The sequence below is a fragment of the Tasmannia lanceolata genome, unplaced genomic scaffold (genome assembly GCF_043159265.1).
Source record: "Tasmannia lanceolata isolate RefF3 unplaced genomic scaffold, GAP_Taslan_0.1 ptg000018l, whole genome shotgun sequence".
NCBI classification, from domain to species: Eukaryota; Viridiplantae; Streptophyta; class Magnoliopsida; order Canellales; family Winteraceae; genus Tasmannia; species Tasmannia lanceolata.
Genome location: NW_027518695.1, coordinates 5,466,676 through 5,485,869, shown reverse-complemented (window position 1 = coordinate 5,485,869; position 19,194 = coordinate 5,466,676). Strand labels below are relative to the sequence as shown.

The 19,194-nt window shown below is 38.5% G+C and overlaps 2 protein-coding genes across 2 annotated transcripts; one reads left to right on the top strand and one right to left on the bottom strand.

The window, feature by feature from the left end:
* The first annotated feature begins 1,515 nt into the window (after window positions 1-1,515).
* Window positions 1,516-12,076, top strand: LOC143849804 (D-3-phosphoglycerate dehydrogenase 1, chloroplastic-like). Its single transcript, XM_077359006.1, has 5 exons — window positions 1,516-2,283; window positions 9,773-10,149; window positions 10,778-10,888; window positions 11,013-11,108; window positions 11,188-12,076. Exons 1-5 carry the CDS (start codon window positions 1,671-1,673, stop codon window positions 11,857-11,859), a joined length of 1,869 nt encoding a protein of 622 aa, XP_077215121.1. The 5' UTR covers window positions 1,516-1,670; the 3' UTR covers window positions 11,860-12,076.
* A 1,910-nt stretch (window positions 12,077-13,986) lies between these two features.
* LOC143851617 (uncharacterized) lies at window positions 13,987-17,619 on the bottom strand. Its single transcript, XM_077361101.1, has 2 exons — window positions 15,736-17,619; window positions 13,987-14,437 (listed from the first exon to the last, which is right to left on the bottom strand). Exon 1 carries the CDS (start codon window positions 16,880-16,882, stop codon window positions 15,737-15,739), a length of 1,146 nt encoding a protein of 381 aa, XP_077217216.1. The 5' UTR covers window positions 16,883-17,619; the 3' UTR covers window positions 13,987-14,437; window position 15,736.
* Window positions 17,620-19,194: the final 1,575 nt, after the last annotated feature.

Here is a 19,194-nt window from a genome sequence, read left to right as displayed (position 1 = left end):
CCTTTTAAAGGGTACTAGGAAAAATGCACGTGCGTTGCACATGAGACCCAAATATCAGTTCAAATAGTGCAAAATGAAGTGGCAATCTAATATTTTAGTTGATTAAAAAGAACAACTACCTAGGATATATTCATATAATAGGGAAAACAATATTACTTTACCTTTTACCTTTTAAAATCTTGCTCTTAAGCATGGTTTGAAATTTCGACCGAAATCCAAATCTGATCAACCCGAAATGGTATGAAATTTCGTTAGAAATTTCATTTTGCCTCGAAATTTTGTTCCGAAATTTAACCGAATTTTCAAAATTTTGATCGAAAATTCATTTCCCCCCGAAATCCAATTATGAAATTTAAGGAATATCTCAAAAAATATGGATTTTATTCGTTATTTAATATTATCTTGGAATTTCGGCCAAAATTATTGAAATTTTGACCGAGTTAAAGTATATTTTAAATTGATTTTTATTGATTTCGCGGATTTCGCCTGAAATCCGACTAAATCAATAAACGACTATTTTTCTCGTATAAAATTTTGACCGAAATTTCAGGATAATATTAAATAATTATTAATATTATCCCAGCCCTCCAATCGATATTGCTGATCCTAACCCTCCAATCGATAGAGGTTTCCATAATTATTGTTCCTCTTCAGTAAATTATTAATATTATTTAATATTATCCTAGCCCTCCAATCGATAGATGTTTCCATAATTGTTGTTCCTCTTGAGGTGCTTGGAATCCGTCAATATTTTGCAAGTGTCATTTATGAGTAATATAAAGTAGTTGTTTCGTCATTGTCATATGTCTTTACCTTTTTTTGATAATTTTTTTTCATAATTGTCATAGACAGGTACCCTGTGTCGGTACTTTTCGTATGTAGATTATGATTTTACCCTAAAGAAAGTAGTTAATATCATAACTTATTATTAAAGCGAATAGGCATAATAGAGCTCGGATATAGATGGGATTTTCCCTATCTATGTGAGGGCCTTTAAAATGGATGGCTTGGATCACCCAAACAATGTGGGCCCCCACTGTATTTTAAGCTAGTGTGTAGAGAACTCTCTACACATATGTAGAGAGTTCTCTACACACTAGCTTAAAATACAGTGGGGGCCCACATTGTTTGGGTGATCCAAGCCATCCATTTTAAAGGCCCTCACATAGATAGGGTGTCTACAAAAAATCAGATCCATAGGATCATCTCAACCGCACGATTTGTGGAGGTAAAATGGATGTCTTTAAACCTTCACAAATTAGTCCATTTTTTGCTTCCACAGTTCGAATGGTTAGGATGATCCTATGGATCTGATTTTTTATGGACACCCTATCTATGTGAGGGCCTTAAAAATGAATGGTTTGGATCACCCAAATAATGTGGCCCCCACTGTATTTTAAGCTAGTGTGTAGATAACTTATCTACACATATGTGTAGGAACTGTTTTCTCATATATATATTAGTTAGATTAAATAAAGAAAGACTTAAAATACGAAAGAGTCTGAGAAATCACGACTAATATCTCTCTGTCCCTTCCTGGCCCACTTCTGTAATTTCCCAAAATTCGACATTCATTCTCAGGTCGCGGCTTTTATAAAGGTGGCAGAAAAAGCAGCTGCAAATCTCAAATTGAACATCCCTCTCTCTCTGCTACAACAACAGAGAAAGCCATGGCATCTGCCTCTGCAAAGATCACTCTCTCGCCTCCCGTTCCTTCTCCCTCTCTTTCATCTCCCTCAACACGTTCCTCTATCCTACCTCTCCTCAAATTCTCCTCTTCTTCTACCTTCTTAAAGCTTTCTTGCTCTCGTTCTCCGTCTCGCTTCCTCAGCAAGGCTCTCAAAACCCTTGATTCTCAAGAAACAGTCTCTAAACGCCGAGATCTTGAAATCCGAGCGGTTGATTCGAGACCTACGGTTCTGATAGCGGAGAAACTCGGAGAAGCAGGATTAGAGGTGTTACGGAGCTTTGCTAATGTTGATTGCTCTTACAATCTCAATCAAGAAGATCTGTGCTCGAAGATCTCGATCTGTGATGCGTTGATCGTTAGGAGCGGGACTAAGGTTACGCGAGAGGTTTTCGAGGCCTCTAAAGGTCGGTTGAAGGTTGTTGGAAGGGCTGGAGTAGGGATCGATAATGTAGATCTTCAGGCAGCTACGGAATTCGGTTGTCTCGTTGTGAATGCTCCGACCGCGAACACTATAGCTGCCGCGGAGCATGGAATTGCTCTGCTCGCTTCCATGGCTCGCAATGTTGCTCAGGCCGATGCCTCGATTAAAGCTGGTAAACATTCTTCCTTTTTATTTTTATGTTTTTTTCTTTTCTTGTTTTGGTGGAAAGAATATCGATCTTTTTTTTTTCTTTTTTATTGTTTATTTACTTGTCAGCCTCAAATTCGTAGATCTTTTGACAGAGAGCACGAAATTGCATTTTATATTTGTTAGAATGTAGAGAAGTAGTGTCTTGCCTGCAATCTATGTGATTTCTGTCTGTAAATGTTACGTTTGAGAATTCTACATTAACATCAGATCTTTTGATTTACTTGTAAGCCTCCAAATTCGTAGATCTTTTGATAGAGAGCGCGAAATTGCATTTTAGATTTGTTAAAACGTAGAGAAGTCGTGTCTTGCCTACAATCTATTTGACTTCTGTCTGAAAACGTTACGTTTGAGAATTCTACATTAACATCAGATCTTTTGATTTACTTGTAAGCCTCAAAATTCATAGATCTTTTGACAGTGAGCACGAAATTGCATTTTAGATTCCTTAAAACGTAGAGAAGTCATGCCTTGCCTGCAATACGTGATTTCTGTCTGAAAATGTTAAGTTTTGGAATTTTGCATTAACATCAGATCTTTTGATTTATTTGTAAGCCTCAAATTCGTAGATCTTTTGACAGAGAGCACGAAATTGCATTTTAGATTCCTTAAAACGTAGAGAGGTCATGCCTTGCCTGCAATCTATGTGATTTCTGTCTGAAAATGTTACGTTTGGGAATCCTACATTAACATCAGATCTTTTGATTTACTCGGAAGCCTCAAATTCGTAGATCTTCTGAAAACGAGTGAACGGTTTTTTTTTCTTTTTACTGTTTATTTACTAGTAAGTCTCAAATTCGTATATCTATTGACAGGGAGCACGAAGTTGCATTATTGATTTGTTAAAATGTAGAGAAAGTCTTGCCTGCAATTTATGTGATTTCTGTCTGAAAATGTTTCGTTTGAGAATTCTACATTAACATCAGATCTTTAGTGAATGATTTTATTTTCATTAATTTATTTCCTTTATTTCTTTATATGGAAAAGATCTGTTAGAACACTCTTGTCTGGTTGCTAGCTTGATCTGTGTGTTTTCTGTTCCAGAAGTAGTAGATCTGCCAGAATGCAAATATAACTGTGTTTGGATTTTTAGATATATCATTTTTTGAGTTTGATCCGGACATCAGGTAACACTTAGATCTGCAAAGTAGAGAAAAATGGCTTGCTTTATGTCAAATCTGACACAGTTAAGCTTACAAGTCATGATTAGATCAGAAGAACAATGTGCTTGGGCCTGTATCTGTGGTAATTATATAATTGGTAATCATATAAGCTAAGATCATGTTTTGTAAGTTCGGTTATACATTCGTCCTGTATGCTCAAACTCTGTAGTAATGAAATATATAATAAAGCTTCCTATAAGTGCGTAAAATCAATTCCTCAATGTAACAAAGTTCAATATGTATTCTTTAGATGTGGTTAATGATGTTAGATTTCAAGATTAATATGCATGTATTTTTTTTATTGGAAACACAATTGCTCAATGGTGCTGAACTGCATATTCAGTGGTAACTAGGCAGTACAGATTAGGTAGTTAGATTTCAAGCTTGATATGCACCTTTTGTTTTTATCGGAAACATAAATGCTCGTATAATGGCACTGAGATGCGTATTCAATGATAATTTGGCTCTTATATAAGATTTCTGCCAAAATTACGTTAGTATAGATATGGTTGGATAACTCACTGGATTACCTCTGATTCTCCTGAATCAACCTTTTTACGCCAAACTATAGGTGGTGCAATGTGAATTGTTCCTTCTTGAAAAAGTTCCTATTCAACCGACTATTTACTAGTTTTGGCATGGCCAGATGGCTGTTATTAACTCACACAAGTCAGGACATCTTCATTGCAATATACGTTCATACATATAACTTGGATAGATTAGTCTAGTTGACTTATTAATGACCATGGCTTCCAACATTAGAGGTCTAGTAACGACGGAATGAAAATAATCCTTTATTTTAAGTTTCCATTTCTTAAATGGAAATAATCCTTCATTTGTTGATCAAGACCCTCTTTCTCTTCCAAAAAAGGAAAACCTTTAACAACAATTTTTTATTTTTTTTCATCATGTAGCCGAAAGGGCCAAAAGGCAATTGTCGTTGGAGTTGCTATTATGGACCCTACAGTAAGGGTTAGGTTTTTGCTTGACACTTTTCTGTTTTAAATCCTGCACTATCTCTCTTTCTCATGTGTGCAACCAAAAGGGTCAAATTACTTGATGTGAAGTTGTAATGAAGATATTTTCATTTCTTTACCAATACAAATTGATACATTTTAGCCATTAAAAAAAGAAAATCAAATTGACACATTTTTTTCCTTTTTACTGAATTTTCCTTATTTACATGTATTATGTAATATTTATTGAATATTGACATATTTATTGAATATTAATAATATAAATCGTGAGAATTGTCCAAACAAACGGATTGGATTCGAACTCTTCTTCTTGGATTGAAACAGTCTTTCTTCCTTCTCGAACAAGTAGGCACGAATCAAAATTTAGGGGCCAGTCAAGTTGAGTCCAAGTACCGAGTTTCCCAACCTTGGGGACAACTACAAACTACTTTTTTGCAGGAGTCTTTAAAAGATTAAACTTTAAAGTGACTGAATTAGGTGCTTATGGTTTGATTGTTTGTATATCTTTCTCCTTTGGTTGAATGTGATGCATCAACAGTGGTGTTTGTCTTTGACCATCTGTACTATTTTGTTATGTAATTTGTTTTCCAAATTTTTTGTGGCTAAAGTTGGTCCAGCCGAACAACTACTATAAATTAATGAAGGGATGGGAAATTGGTAAAAGGCTTTATCTCAAAAACATCTCTTGGATCTGATCCTAAATGCATTATGATTCTTAGAAAGACGGATGCTTCTAATCTGTTCTGATGCAGCTATGATCATGATGGTTACACGGAATCTAATTCGTAATATCATATTTTATATTGTTTCCTTGAATCTTTGACAGGCTGTTTGTGCTAGAATTTATGGATGCACTGGCATTCTTTTAATGATGTGTTTTTCTATTGCCCTGACTAACTTATTTGCCCATCCAAGTCTTTTACTCAAAAATCACTTGTTGTTTCATTTGCTAACCAGGATCTATAACTTTTTTCTGTTTGCCTTTTAAGTGTTGATTTAGAAACAAATTCATTGCTAAATTGAAGCTTTTGGACATTGGTATGATTTTCGAATTAGTAAAAAATAACATTCGTTCTTGTTCTTTTGGCATGTTGTTAAAATGCTTCATTCTAATTCTATCTTTGTTTAGAAGCATTACGGCTACCCCATCAGGATATTGGAAAGCTTGTTTGCATCTAGCGTTTGGAATGTGCCCTTATTTTCAGATATTTCTCGAAAAAAAATTGCGTCTTATTTCCTTTTCAATTGATGCATATTGATCACATGCATGGGCATTTTATCTTGATTCAATTATGTGGATCATGCATCCTGGCTCCTACCACAAGTTACCTAGCTGTTTCCTTAGTGGTTATTACCCATGCGGTGCCCTTCGGACATGGGCTGAAAATGATGAACCAGGAAATTAAGTTGCGTGGTTACACTATATAGACACCTTGTTCCGAAGTGCTAAAAAAGAAATTGATTGATAACTCAACTCTACTCAACAAAGCCTTTGTCCCAAACTAGTTGGGGTTGGCTAAATGAATCCTTTAGAAGGAAAAAATTCATGAAGAAGGTAAAAGGAATCTACCCGGCTCTAATCCTGGTTCTAGTTGGGTTCTTCTACGTGGATCATTTTCTTCCATTCTATCCTATCCAAGGTCATGTTCTCTGTTATGTTCCTAGCTATCAAGTCTTTCCTCACTGTTTCTACCCAAGTTGTTTTCGGTCTGCTCCTACATCTTTTTACTCCCTCAATTTGGCAAGAGTCGCCTCTTCTCACCGGAGCATCCAAAGGCCTACGTTGGATATGTCCAAACCATCTTAAGTGGTGCTCTCTCATCTTCTCCTCAATTGGAGCCACCTCCACATTTTTACGAATGTCTTCATTTTTAATTCTATCTAGCCTTGTGTGGCCGCACATCCATCTAAGCATTCGCATCTATGCTACACTCATCTTATGCACATGCTGCTTCTTGGTGGCCCAACATTCTGAGCCGTACAGCATGGTTGGCCTCACAGCTGTCTTATAAAACTTTCCCTTCAACTTGGTAGGGATTTTACGGTCGCACAAAACTCCTGAGGCAAGCTTCCACTTCAACCAACTTGCTCTTATTCTATGGTTAACATCCTCTTCAGTCTCTCCTTCCTTATGTAGAATTGAACCAAGATAGCGAAAGATATCCCTCTTAGGTACCTCATGTCCAGTCATATTTACTACATCCTCGTCCCGCCTCCTTACATTACTAAAGTTACATTCCATATATTCTGTCATAGTCTTACTATGTCTAAAACCTTTAGATTCCAAAGTAGTTCTCCATAACTCTAATTTAGCGTTTACTCGTGCTTTGGTTTCGTCGATTAATACTATTGCATCTGCAAATAACATACACCACGGCACCTCATCCCAGATACCCTCCGTAAGCTCATCCATAACTAGCGCAAGAAGAAATTGATTGATGAGGCCTAGAAAAATATATGAAAAACAAGGAGAAATCAATTTTTGTTGTTTCAGCTAGAGTGCAGATGATATTAGCTTTGGGTGCTCCAGTATGATAGAATCACAATGAACCTCATTGCTATTATTCCAAGTGTACAAAAGGAGAGAGCCTCCAGTTGGAAATTGATGAGGGTCGAACTCAATTTATGACAGTCTCCTTTTTACTATAAATAACATGTTCAAAACAAAGCCCATGATGGATGTCTGAATCTCAATTATGGTTATGCGACCGAGCATGCTAATGTGTCCTTGCTTTTGATGCCCTTGAGCCTTTCCCATGGGATATCATACGTGGGGTAGCCAACTAAAACAGAATGTTTGAGGTCAATTCAAATATTTCTGTTTTTTTTTTTTATCTTCAAGCTCATGAAGACCATCATTAACACTGGGAAGCAATATCAACTGTAACATGAAAAAGCATCATTTTTTCAATCTGCGGATCTCCTTAGCATGAGGCCAAGAATTGGGCTCATGGTGCTCTACAGATATTGCCTTTCTTAGGTGTTATTGTAAATCGTTGGGCCATTGCAGGGCTATGAACTATGAAGTTACAACCAGGGAAACACTTTACCGTACTTGGTACGAGGTTCTCAATTCATTACGTTCCTGAGAAATCATTTACTACTGCATTATGCAACAACTGTATATCCCAAAAGCTCCAGAGCCGATGGAACGCATTAGGTTAGGCCCTTGAAACCCGTCCCATACCAAGCTGGGTCAACACAGCCCCCCCCCCAAAACACCCACCCACCTAGGATCATAACATTCCACTACACTTGAGCATCCTCCGTTCTCTGCAGTCCACTCTGTGGCAGCTTTCACTCTTGCCCTTTTTCTAGGTAGCACTTTCCATAGGTCGCCCCTTCCGTGGTTTCCCACTCTATGGCAACTTCACTCTGACAGCTTTCAACTTGGCTTTTTTTTACCAGGTAGCACTTTCTAGGTAGTCCATTCCACAGGTTGTCCCTTCCATGACTTGAACAAGGGACGTGGTGGTTGCTATGATACCAAATGTTAGGTACCTAACCAATATACCAAAAGCTCCAGAGCTGATGGAACACATTAGGCGAGGCCCTTTAAACATATCCCATACCAGGCTGAGTCCACACACATATATGCATACACGTGTACGTGCGTAATACATAGGCAGTTCTCCACTTAGGACCATAACAGCTATGCAAACTAATATGACCTGCCACTTTTGGCGTGAAGTTGGAGACGAACTCTGATCTTACACAAATGATCAGCCAGGGACAAATTAGGACTCCTAGGGAATGAAATGAATAGGGAACAAAGGGCATAAGGCAGATTTCGGGGCCTAAGAGACTGGAAAGACGACATATGACAAGTGCAAAGAGACCCTATAGATGTTTAAATGATTCGCTTGCCCTAAAGCTTATAGGTGTTAAGGTCCCTAGTGGAGGACTGCCTAGACACGGGACTAGGTCGGACTTAGCCTATTATGGAACATGTTTAAAGGGTGTACGATAACGCGTTCCATCAGCTCTGTAGCTTTTGGCATATTGCTTAGGTACCTAACATTTGGTATCAGAACATCTACCGAATGATCAGAGACAAATAATCTTGAATCAAAATTTCTTTAATATATTTTCTGTCTTGATGAGGACTATGTATCCCCTGTTCTAAGTATTCTGTTTAAGTACAGATCCAATTTCTTTAATATGCCCTAAAGCTTAGTCTTAGAGTCCTTGTCCTTCCAATCTTGGACAGTGGGAGCCCATCCAATCTTCCATCTAGCCAATATTCCTTTACAATTTTACATGTCTCAATTTAATTAAGGAAAAGGGTTTGAATTCTGCCTTTTCCTAAAAGAAACTTCACAATGTCATAGGCTGGCATTTTTTAATCAAATTCATGCATATCAAGTATGGAAATGGAGTAGACACCCATAGTGCAAGAAGTTAGTGACCAAATGTTACATGATGTAATTCTGGTGGGCCTATTAGCCCCACCAACAGTTACACCTAAATTTCTCATCCATGAAGAATTACAGCAGCAGAAGTGGGCCACATCGGTTCATCTTCTCAGAAATTTGAGAAGCCCTGCTGCTTTTGGGGGACTTTTAGATGAGTCCTAGTTTGAGTTTAAGTAGAAATTGGTTTGAGAAAAGAGTTGGACTTTTATTAGGAGTTTACTTTCAAGTATGATCTCAGCAGGGATTTAAGATAGATTAGGAGTGAACTAGGTTAGAGTTGGAGTTTATTTTTGGTGAAAGTTGGTTTGCTAGGGCTCCGCACAAGATTTATAGACTCCAGAGGATAAATTTTACATATTTCTATGGGCGTCACATAATGGATTTTTCTTTTTTAGTTTTTGTTTGTAGCTTTTTTTATCTGCTGGTGCTGCATGATCAGCTGAACAGGTCCTGCCCTGTTCTAGTTTATTTTTGTTTATTCCATTCCAATTTATTTTCTACCTTTTTCTACTTCAACTTGACATTTGGCTTCCATTTACAATGGGAATTTATCTATATTTTCTTTAGGCAAACATTGTTGGAATTGTTCTTGCCAATCCTCTACTTTTTTGAGTTATTTTACTGGGAGTTTTCATTCCCCCATTGAGGCTGTATCACTACTCTAGTTTGCTCATGTCACAACTTCTCCATGTGCTTAACTACTTGTGGGTATTTTTATTCTTTTTTGTTTTAAATGACTAGAAGCACCCGTGTGTCTTTTATGGATGATAATACTGGTTCCGTGTGTAACCCATCCCTACTTCGTATGAAATTTATCTTTAGCTGCATTATAGACAAATGACGTTTCTTTATAATGAAACAATGTTCTGGCCTTGTGTGTTGACTGTTGTGTTTTGCAGGAGAATGGCAACGAACCAAGTATGTTGGCGTCTCTCTGGTTGGAAAGACACTGGCCGTTATGGGGTTTGGAAAGGTTGGATCTGAAGTTGCAAGACGTGCAAAAGGGCTGGGAATGCATGTTATTGCACACGACCCATATGCCCCTGCTGACAGAGCTCGTGCTGTTGGTGTTGATCTAGTATCTTTTGATGAGGCCATTTCAACCGCAGATTTCATTTCACTCCATATGCCACTCACACCTACTACCTCAAAGATACTCAATGACGAATCTTTTGCAAAGATGAAGAAAGGTGTACGTATTATTAATGTTGCTAGGGGTGGAGTTATTGATGAAGATGCTTTGGTGAGAGCACTTGATAACGGAACAGTTGCTCAGGTAATCTCAGTTTGTTTTATGTTGTATATTCAAATACATGCATACTTGTTTTAGCTGCAATGTCACTTGCTCATCTACCTTGTGCAGTTGTGCCTGTATGTATATCCAAGGCAGGCCCATACAAATCTCTTCTGCATTTTCAACCATGCCTGCATGAGAATATCATTTTCTTGGATGCTTGAACAAGAGCATCATATTCTTGAATGATTTGTATTCTTACCATTCAAAAAAAAAGAAAAAAAGAATGCTTTGTGGTCTTAAATCTTAATGCATTTACACCTCTATAATGTCTACAAGTTACACGACAATGTACTGGTTTATCACTTTTCTTTGACAGATGAAATTGCAGAATCTTTCTATTTTTCCGCCTATAAAAGTGTTTCTAACCCCATTTCCACCAAATGGATTATGATTCTCTGACTACTTCGAAACACAAAAGAATAGCATGAGCACTAAATTACACTGGACAAGAAGGTTGTGCACCCTTTAATCTTATCAAAATCCTCTGACTGCTGTATACCATTTTATATATAGGATTTCTTATTCTTTTTTTTAAAACATACGCTTTTTTAATATGCAAATGGATGTGGCAAGCATTATGCTGACTGCTTTTATTTTTTTGGAACAGGCCGGACTTGATGTATTCGCAGTAGAACCTCCACCCAATGACAGCAAATTAGTGCAGCATGAAAATGTTACTGTTACTCCTCACCTTGGAGCTAGCACAATTGAAGCTCAGGTCTGTATTTTTTTCTTCACATCTTTTTTCATCATCCGATCCCTCCCTGCTATTTATCTCTCCAATCGTAACACTTTCTCTATAATACTGCCTTCTTTCTCACAACAATATCATGAAAACCCAGGAAGGTGTAGCCATTGAAATAGCAGAGGCTGTCATTGGAGCATTGAAAGGAGAACTTGCTTCTACTGCTGTGAATGCCCCTATGGTTCCTGCTGAGGTACAAAATTAATGCACTCCCCCTCTTAAATCCATGATGTTTGATTAGTTGTTATCTACTTAAAGCTCTTTTATCCCAGGTTCTATCAGAGTTGGCACCCTATGTTGTGCTGGCAGAGAAGCTAGGCCGACTAGCAGTGCAATTGGTTGCAGGAGGGAGTGGCATTAAGGGGGTCAAGGTTGTATACACATCGTCTCGAAATCCAGATGATCTGGACACCAGGCTTCTCAGAGCCATGATCACTAAAGGCATCATAGAGCCGATATCCAGCGTGTTTGTCAACCTGGTCAATGCTGACTTCACTGCCAAACAACGAGGTCTCCGGATTAGTGAGGAACGGATTAATGTCGATGGATCCCCCGAGTACCCACTCGAGTCAATTCAGGTCCACTTGACCAACGTGGAGTCAAAGTTTGCCAGTGCCTTATCGGAGTCTGGTGAAATAAGAGTGGAGGGCAGGGTGAAGTATGGGGTACCCCATCTGACAAGGGTGGGGCCTTTCAGCGTGGATGTGAGCCTCGAGGGAAACATAATACTTTGTAGGCAGGTTGACCAGCCAGGTATGATTGGGAAGGTGGGAAACATACTCGGCGGGCAGAATGTAAATGTGAACTTCATGAGTGTAGGCAGGACGGCCCTGAGGAAGAGGGCGATTATGGCAATTGGAGTGGACGAGGAACCAGATAAGGAGACCCTCAAGATGATCGGTGACGTACCAGCTATTGAAGAGTTTGCGTTCCTCAAGCTATAGAGTTAAGGAAATCCGTCCAGTCAGGGTTCTCTTCTGCCATTTTTTCAGGAACCCAGTTTTTGTAGCAGGCGGGTCAAAATAAATACTGCTAGGAAGCTTTTGTCTCTCTCCTTCATGCTGTTCGAGGTTAGTACCATAGCTATGTCTGCATCTTACTATGAAGCTACTATTGGAACGCTGTGATTTTTGTACTGTGATCAACTATTCTATGATGTAATGCTGTCATTTGCGGAAGTTACCAATCACCATGCTGTTGATTCATAACTGAGTGTTTCTTAGATTGCAAATCCTTAGCTTCTAAACGGGCAAGAATTTTGAGATGAATGTGATAAAGTGTTACAAATCTGTTTGCAGATTGATATTTCAATACTGTGGACAGGAGCATCTTGTGAAGCTATTATATAAATAGAATTGCAAAATTACAATTAAGTGTCTGGGGGCATTTTGTGAAGCATAGTCTAGTGTCTTTCTAACTCTTTGGAGAATAACTGCTTAAAATTTTGACAAAGTAGGCCAGGAGGTGAAGACAATCTGGGACTGGCAAATCTAGTAAGCACTCAAGGTGCATTTGTTTGTAAAACCATATTGCAATTTGTGCTGTTTTAGACTGTAGACTGCCAATTTGGAGAGGCCCAAATTGAAGTTGCAAGCTAAACAAGGCATAAATTGCAACCAAATTGCAATTTTGGTGTTCGACCCTCAGACTGGGTTAGATACAAAACCCTTTTCTAGGTTTCCACTTCTTTGTTTTGATACCAACACTCCTCTTTTGATCTTATATTATTGTAATTGTTTGTTGATAGCATTTATAGGAATTATTTAACTGGTAATGAGTAATGAGAAAAGTAAAGAGATAGTTTCCATTATTAAAACAAAAGAGTATCGTCTCATCTAGCTAAAGAAAATGTTACCACTTTTTATGCTTATATTTAACTTGGGTTGAAATAAACATTCTTGATAATCTGTTGGAACTTAATTACTCCTTGCCATCTATTTTGCCTATTGTAGAGAACATGGGTTGGTGTTCGACTATGGCGAGATGATGTTTAAAATTACATTCATGTCTTTTGCGTCCATGCAGGCGCACACGACTCTTTGAAGAGATGTTTTTTTTAATCAAATAGTAAATAGTGAGCCGGAGCTACAGGATAGCATTGGTTACACTGAGAGAAGGAACAGATTGTCACACTTCCCCTGTCCTCAAAGGTCTTTAATAAGGCTCAGTGGAAAAACAGGCAAGTAACTAGATCAAGAATAGGGGGTTTTTTCACTGATTATTATTAGAGTTGATGATGAAATACCCGAGATATGGAAGAGAGAGAAGAGATGAAAGAACGGTGGCCCCACAAGAGTGGGCCACTGGGCCAGCCCATTCCCTCTCCCTTTATAGACCCCACTCTCACCTCTTTTTCTTCCTTATCCTACACCCTCCCCTTATCCTACGCACCCCCTCCGCCAAAATGTCTCCCATTCCCATTCTTTTCGCACCAGCCCCTTAACCTCCTCTCCCACCACCTTCTCCTCCAAAAAATAGGAAGGCTCCTCGGACTTAATCCACCTCCGCAATGGCAGGAGAAAATATAATTTGAATGGGAGGAAGGGGAAGAGGTTGTTGGTGCAGTGGATCTGGAACCCTTTCTTTGAAAGCTTGTTCTGGACCCAACGCCATTGAATGATTCATCTTCTTCTCTTTTAGATTTTTTGTTCTTAGATGAAGCAGGTACTATCACCCTTTAAAATTAAACAATTCCACCCATGTCAGTTTTTTCTTCTCCATTTACAGTCTCATTGATTTCAAATAGGAAAAAAGTGGCATTGGAGGAAGTATCTAAATTTATGGGGGGCAATATCAGGTCACCTCTTGCTGGTGCTGTTCTCATTACTCTCTCTCTCTCTCTCTCTCTCTCTCTCTCTCTCTCTCTCTCTCTCTCTCTCATATCAGGTCACCTCTTGCTGGTGCTGTTATTATTACTCTCTCTCTCTCTCTCTCTCTCTACAAACTAGCACTCTCCCTCTCTTTCCCTGTCCCTTCGCACGCCTAGCCTACTTGGCCCAACTCTCTCCACAATCACAACATTGCAAAAGTTTCATGTTTTCAAGAGAAGTGAACAATGACAATGCTTCAAGTTGCTTCTCACACGCAGACTATATTCCAGATGATTCACTCATATATACATTGTGCACAGTAGCCTACCTGAAAGTATGCTGTGTACTGATGTAGATGTGTTTCGCAATTCTTACAGTATCCATCGTGTGTAAGGATAACTAAAATGAAGTTCATATTTGCCTGTCGTCTGTACGTGAACTGATTGAATCAATTTGGAATTTTGTATACTACCTTTCTAGTAAGGATCTTTTCATTAAACACATTGTTACTTTTCTTACAACAAGACAATCTACTAGTGTACGGGCATTCTTTCATGGATGGGACTCTGGTTGTATAAATCAATCCATCCGAACAAAGAGAAATCCTAGCTTAGGAACCCACACTTGGTAATCTCTCCTGCATATTGATCGTGTCATCTGGGTGGCGATCAAATGAGCAGGTTGACATGGAGACTGTTCCTTGCCTGAACGGCTGTAATCAAGAAAAGTGAAAGAGGTTAAAAGAACTGGATTAGTAGTCTAGTTTACAAGCGAGATAGCTGAAATATGAGAAAGTGAAAGAGGTTAAAAGAACAACAAGAAACAAATGACTCATATCCAAAGAATATAGACAGCTTCATGTGTATAATGTTAATGTGAACTCCCAAAGACCATGGAATCATGCAATTTTAATATATGCTGGTTATGGCTATTAAAGACTCCTCTTATAGCTAGTTTGCATCAACTGTAATGGCATCCTATGATTTTTCCCAGAAAGAAATTCACCAGGTTTTCAACAAGGTACCTTGTCCTTAGATAAAAGTTTGAATCATACTTTCTAGGGAAACTGATAAAGCCCACATCCTGTGATTTTGCCTGGAAAGAAATTAGATTGTCTCTTGTAAATCGCAATAAAATGAGTAATATTAATATTATTGTCTCTTATTTATTGCAATATATTGCAACAAATTGAGTAACTGACCAAGGTTTAAAATTTCGGTTTCGGTACCGGTTTCGGACCCTGAAATTTTGAAATTTCGGTCGAAATCTGGTACAAAACCTGAAACCAATATTTTATTCAATATTAAATTTTGGCCGAAATTACCAAAATTTCGGTGATATATTAAATTAATATTAAAAAAAAAGATTTTTTGGGGTCAAATTTCGGAAAAACCGACATTTCAACCGAAATTCCGAAATTTTGGCCGAAATAAAATACCGTTTTGGTTTTTACCGATTTCGGTGTCAGTGATTTCAGTCCGAAATTTAAAACCATGTAACTGACAGATATTATAGGTTACTCGTTTGTTTTATCGCGATTAGTTCTTGATAAAATGAATAAACCACTGCTATTTGTTCTCAAGATTATTAATATACAGCAGCAACAACAGTACAATTACACATTGAAGCTTTGAGGAGATTCCACTGTTCATGTAAGTATTTAACATGCCACAAATGACGCTGAATGAACAGGTGACAAAAGGCTAACTACAAACTCATTCACTGAATTCCTTCCAGAGTAATTCAGCCGTTAAATGCTTCACTGATGGCTTAATAAGTGAACCACAGGCAACCAAATGAGTGAAGCACATACGCAATCCCTTCTGATATACTGTCAAAAGGCAGTTCCATCATGTGATACAATAAAGGACACAACTATAATAGGGACATTTTCATCCAGTTGATTTGTCCTGGTTTGCTAAGTTCCATATATGTGAGTGATACTAACCATACTTTGCACAGACAAATTACAAATAACGATTGACACTCGGTAACTAAGATGAATATTACCTCACTGATCAACTTTTATCATAGCAGATACGGTAGTCATTGTAGCACTGGGACATAAAGGATGCAGAATTTTACGTTCAGCATTGCATTGGGGCGCCGTGAACTCATTGCACTTCCATTTTGGTATAGTCTCAACCTCCAAGTCACCTTCACTTGGAGGTTCCACGGCAAACAAAGGCGTGTTTTCAACAGTGCATTTAGACTTTGGCTCTGCAGTTGATGGAAAACCTTCAGAGTCTAGTTTGTCTTTGGGCTTCTCACGGTCTCTTTTACTACATAGGCTTAGTGACATCTTCTTTTGCTTTATTCTTGCTTTCTTTCCACTGTTGACACCTCTAGCCTCCAATTCAGAGTGACGCTTTCTCGTTGAGTTCTTGATTTCATGATCCCTTTCTCCTGGAACTTTCTCTTTACCAAAATAGTCAGTTTCAGCACACATAAATGACTTATTTTCTAATTTATGTGAGCTTACTACGTTTGTGATGGGCTCCAAACATTCCACATCACCCCCATTAACAGCTGTATCACAGATAGAAGGTGGGCTTCCTTCACACACTAAACCTTCATTGGAAACCTTTGCTTTTTCCAAAACAGGTGGTTCCCTTCGGTTCTCGCGGCTGTAGACTTTCGAGTTGGAATTTATGGAGCTTTTCGAAATTCTGGGAGAGCTATTCATTGACCGATGCAATCTGTGTGCCAGCTGCTCATCACTGTCGTGATTCTCAATCCGCCGGCGACCCTTATAGAAGAGCTTAATAGGGACATGTTTCTTGGGTTTGTTTTTTCTCCGGGTTTTATTTTCTGCTATGGAAGCAACTAACTCGAGTGCACTTTTGGCATCGGCTGCTGTCTTTGCGGCTACCGTTGCTTTCTCCATGGCAGTTGCTTTGGCTGCGGCAGCAACCTTTGCCGCATCCAAAGCTGCTGACCTCGAGGCCTCGACAACCTGCTCTACTGAGAGGTGTGCATTCTTAGAATCGACACTCAAAAGATCACGAAGTTGGGCACCAAATTCACTTGAATAGGACGAAGAAGAAACACTTTCACAATTCTGCTTCTTCAGCCCAGCAAGGAGACGCTTCCTAGGAGGCAAGCGAACATCCACATCTGACTCCAAATGATTGATAACACTCCCATTTCCCTCCATCTCTTCTCTCCACTGATTGCACCAAAACCATTCAAGCTATACTCCAAAGCAAGTTTTTCACAAAATCACACCTCAAAGACGACAACAACACCCTAAATTCAACACAACTCTCAAAGTTTGAAGCATGAATTTGAAAATTTCAGCTCCAAATGACCACAAACTACAACCCAACCAAAACAGACATCATCCAAAGCAAGTTGTTCACAAAATCGCACCTCAAATATGATAACTACACCCTAAAATCATCATATCTCTCACAGTTTGAAGCATAAATTTGAAATTCTCAGTTCCAAATGTCCCCAAACTACAACCCAACCAAAATAGACATCGAACCAACAAATTTTCTATAAATGAACTCAAAATTCACCCATTCAAACAAAATCCATATATCCTAAATCCAAATACCATCCGTTCCAATCCAAAATTTCAAGAACACATACTTTTCAATCAAACCCCAATCACAAAACCAGACTCTCGATTCCTCGAAACTAACAACACTAGCAGAAAGGGGAGAAGAAAATCAAAATCGATCGAAATCTCCTGTCTCAATTTCGAGAAAAATTGCCAATCTAATCGAATCTGATAATCGTTAAACGAAGATTCAAACTGCCAAACACATCATCATCAAACAGACCGGAATTGTGAGAAAATCGTACCTGGATTTTGCGTCATGGAGAATGAGAAATGTAAGTTAGGGTTTTAAACGAGATTCTCGAACTACGAAAATCAGAGAGAACTTTTCGTTATTCTGCGAAGAGAAGCAGAACGCGATGTTATACGATGAAAGTGGGAGTGAGAATACCCTTAGATTGTTACGAAACTACGAAAATGGACCTATGACGGATAACGATAACTGAATGAGGAACAATTCAGTACCATATAATGCACCTATGACCCATGTTTTGTACGATTTAGATTTGTGTCTCGTTTGGGTACCACCTTCTCTAATCTATGGCTCAAAATTTACTAATCAAACTATTGTGTTTGATGAAAGCATATGAATAAATTAGGGCAACGTTTGGATACCAACAAGATTCAGATTTGGATTTAGTTGATATTTTAACTAGATCAGATCCTTAGAATTTTCAAATCATTTACAACAGTGTAAAAAATTCCGATTTTCAAATATTTTCTACGAGACTTTATTTATAAATCAATATTTGTGGCAACTTCCGTCACCATCGCTGCTCCTCGACGTTGCTCCAGCAGCAGCGAGACATCCCTCCCTCCCTCACTCTCACTCTCTCTCTCTCTCTCTTTAAAGAATCATGAAGATGACTGATGTGTTTTGTATCCAAAACTCAAATCCAAATCAAAGTACAAACGCATGAGTTATCCAAACGGGTCTAAAGGGAAATGATAAATGCGCCCCTTTTCATCACTTGGGACACCCAGCAGCAGTGTATCAATGATTGCAGAGGGGCTGATGTACTTCACTTCACAAGGATTCAACGGATTTGATTGCCACGTATACTGCAGTTGGTTGTCCCATGTGATGCAAAGGGGTGCATTTATCGTTTTCCTAAATTTAAATACAAGGCAATATTCCACATTGAACAGCCAAAAAACTGATTGAATGGTTGAGATCATCTGACAGAGTTTTAATATGGTGAGTTTTTATTTGGTGATTTCCCTCTGCAGATTGGAGGGTTACGATCATCCTATGGAAGTGATCTATGGTGTATGGCCTATTTATGCTTTTTTATCTAGGAATTTACTTACATTGTTGCCCAATAAATGAACGGTTTGGATATCCTCAAGATAAATTATGCAGACGAATTGGACAATGAAGAAATTACACAAGGCCCAAGCGAGCTTTTATTTTAAAACTAATCATACACGTTGTGGCACAATTGGATGGTTAAGATCATTCACATGGTGGGTCTATCTCAAATGGGCCACAATACAAAAATTTGCACCAATTGAACATTCCAAGCCATTAGGGCAGTGGTTGTAAAAACCGGCTAGTGATGGAGAGATCCAATTGTTGATGGTTCATTTCAATTAGTAATTACCAATTTTTTGCTTTGTCTTTAGGCTATGTTTGGCACCCATGAATTTTTTTTTCCATGGAATATTGCTTTATCAAGCTACGGGAGAGGCCCAGCGAGGAGTAGGGACATGAGTGTCTGAGTGAGGAGAGGATGAATTATGAAAGTGACCGAAAAAAGAGAAAAGATCGCCCTATTTTAGTGTCAAAAAGCTTTATAATCTGCCACGTACCCTCCTTTAAGGGGAGTGAATTATCCTACGGTGGGAGCGAATTTACCATCGCCCTTTTTTATGTTGGAATCTTCTATCTTTTCTTCCCT